This window comes from Rhinopithecus bieti, unplaced genomic scaffold (assembly GCF_001698545.2).
Source record: "Rhinopithecus bieti isolate Rb0 unplaced genomic scaffold, ASM169854v2 scaffold_66602, whole genome shotgun sequence".
NCBI classification, from domain to species: domain Eukaryota; kingdom Metazoa; phylum Chordata; class Mammalia; order Primates; family Cercopithecidae; genus Rhinopithecus; species Rhinopithecus bieti.
Genome location: NW_016824891.1, coordinates 6,188 through 8,569, shown reverse-complemented (window position 1 = coordinate 8,569; position 2,382 = coordinate 6,188). Strand labels below are relative to the sequence as shown.

The 2,382-nt window shown below is 60.0% G+C and overlaps 1 protein-coding gene across 1 annotated transcript; it reads left to right on the top strand.

Annotated features, from left to right (window-relative positions):
- The first annotated feature begins 163 nt into the window (after positions 1-163).
- Positions 164-2,166, top strand: LOC108522463 (protein polyglycylase TTLL10-like). Its single transcript, XM_017862679.1, has 2 exons — positions 164-460; positions 1,089-2,166. Exons 1-2 carry the CDS (start codon positions 206-208, stop codon positions 1,260-1,262), a joined length of 429 nt encoding a protein of 142 aa, XP_017718168.1. The 5' UTR covers positions 164-205; the 3' UTR covers positions 1,263-2,166.
- The last annotated feature ends 216 nt before the right edge of the window (positions 2,167-2,382 follow it).

Below are 2,382 nucleotides of genomic sequence, written 5' to 3'. Positions count from 1 at the left end.
TGGCATGCGCCTTCCCTTCCTCTCCAAAGCCACTTCATGCCCTCCTCCTCCTCCAGGCAGCCCTCCCGGCTCCTACTGCGGTTATGCCCTGGGGCACCGATCAGGGTGCCAGGCCCTTCCTCCCAATTCCCCTGACATATTCCGGCCCAGAAATGCCCCCTTTCTCTAGAGATCACACCTGGGTCAGAGGCGGGGCGCTGAGGAAATGGCCCAGGCCTGGGGTGGGGTGTCAGGGGACGCAGGCCAGCCCCGCGGCTCAGCCCAGCAGCCCCGATGTGGTGCCCCCAGGTATATCCAGAACCCGCTGCTGCTGGACGGGAGGAAGTTTGATGTGCGCTCCTACCTGCTCATCGCCTGCACCACACCCTACATGATCTTCTTCAGCCACGGCTATGCCCGCCTCACCCTCAGCCTCTACGACCCCCATTCCAGTGACCTCAGCGGCCACCTGACCAACCAGGTAAGAGTCTGCCGTAGGTGAGGGCCCTCCCTGTGGCCTTGGGATGAGATTAGAGGGAGGTTCTCACTGCTAGGGGATGCAGAAGGGGTGTGGCTACAGATGGAGGTGGCCCAGGCCTGGAGGTAGCCTGGGCTGCCCCCCGCCAGCAGTCAGCACGGCCTCTCACCTCCCTCTTTTGCGCACAGCAGAAGAAGGGCGTGGCAGGGACCCCGTTAGCTGGGGAAAGGGCTCAGAGCCCTGCAGCCCCCAGTGCACAGCCTGGCTCCCAAGCTGCAGCTGGGTTTTCTGAGGATGGGGTCTGGGCGGGCATGGGAACCAAGGGGATTCTGAGGCCGTCAGAGGAGGGGCCCTGTGGGCAGAGGTCTCCGGGGAAGGACCTTCATGGGAGTCCAGGTAGGGGCCTTCTGTGAGGATCTGTGGGGTCTTCACAGCTGAAGGGGGGTCTCAGCAGATGAAGGTGTTTGTGGGAGGGTCTTTGCAGGCAGGTCATGGTGGGGCTGAGGGAGGCTCTCAGGGAACCCCCAGGGAACAGGCCCTCCAGGTTAGGGGGCAGTTCTCCTGGGGACCCCAGGAGGACAGGTGCCCTGGACACTCTGGGAGCCAGTCTCCAGGCACCGTCTGCCCCCAGTTCATGCAGAAGAAGAGCCCCCTGTACATGCTGCTGAAGGAGGACACGGTGTGGAGCATGGAGCACCTCAACCGATACATCAACAACACGTTCTGGAAAGCCCGGGGCCTCCCCAAGGACTGGGTCTTCACCACCCTCACGGTGGGTGCACTGTGCCCTCCAGCCTGGTGGTGAGATCCCTCGGGGTGGGGGGCATGGCCGGGCTGGGCACCAGGCACACAGACGTCCCTGGCGTGCATGGGCGGCTGCGCTAAAGCGTGACCTGACCGTGTGGAACCAAACCCTTCCAGCATCTCCACTCACTTAGCTGGTAGCGCCTGTCCCCAGCAGCCAGCAAAGGCCCAGATGGAACGCCCAGCCGGGGGTCTGTCTGCACAGGTCCCTCTGAGCAGCCTCCCTGTAGGGTCAGGGGACAGCTCGGCTTCAGTGGCAGCCACCGTGTGAAGAGTCTTTGTTCCTTTCAGATCCTCCACTTGGCAGGGTAGGGCCGACAGCAGCCCCCGGCCAGGTGTCCTGGAGCAGCAGCAGCCCGTGCAGGTTCCTTTCCATGGGGTACCTCCATGCAGGCTGGACTCTCCTAGCTGAGGGCCATGTGCCGTGGGGTGTCCTCATTTTGCAAGGTTCCTTTCCATGGGGTACCTGTGGGGTACTTCAAACAACCCTGGCAGCAAAAGCCCTTGAGCAGCATGGTGTGAGGCTGGGATTAAAACGGGGCTTGGCCGAAGGACTCCTTATCTGTCTTGGTCACCTCGGCCAGGCCCCGGAAGCGGCAGCCAGGGACGGTCCTTCCTCACCCACAGGTGCGTGTCACTGTGGCTGGGACGGCGGCACTCAGAGGAGCCCCCAGTTACTTTCCTCACATCTCCCAAATTCTCTCTTGTGATAATTCACAGAACACAAAATTCACCATTTTAAAGTATGCAGTTCAGTAGTTTTTAGTATTTCAAAAGTTGTGCAATTACCACCACCAATTCCAGAACATTTCATCACCCCAAAAAAGAAACACTGTACTAACAAGCTATCACAGCTACATTGCTGGCCAGTCCTGGCCACCACTGATGGACCTTCTCTCTCTCCTGTCTCCTTTCTCTTAGCGTGGTGTTTTCAGGGTTCATCCACGAAGTCCACGTATCCTTTTCTTTCCTTTCCTTTCCTTTTTTTTTTTTTTTGAGGTGGAGTCTCGCTCTGTCGCCCGGACTGGAGTGCAGTGGCCAGATCTCAGCTCAGTGCAAGCTCCGCCTCCCGGGTTTACGCCATTCTCCTGCCTCAGCCTCCCGAGTAGCTGGGACTACAG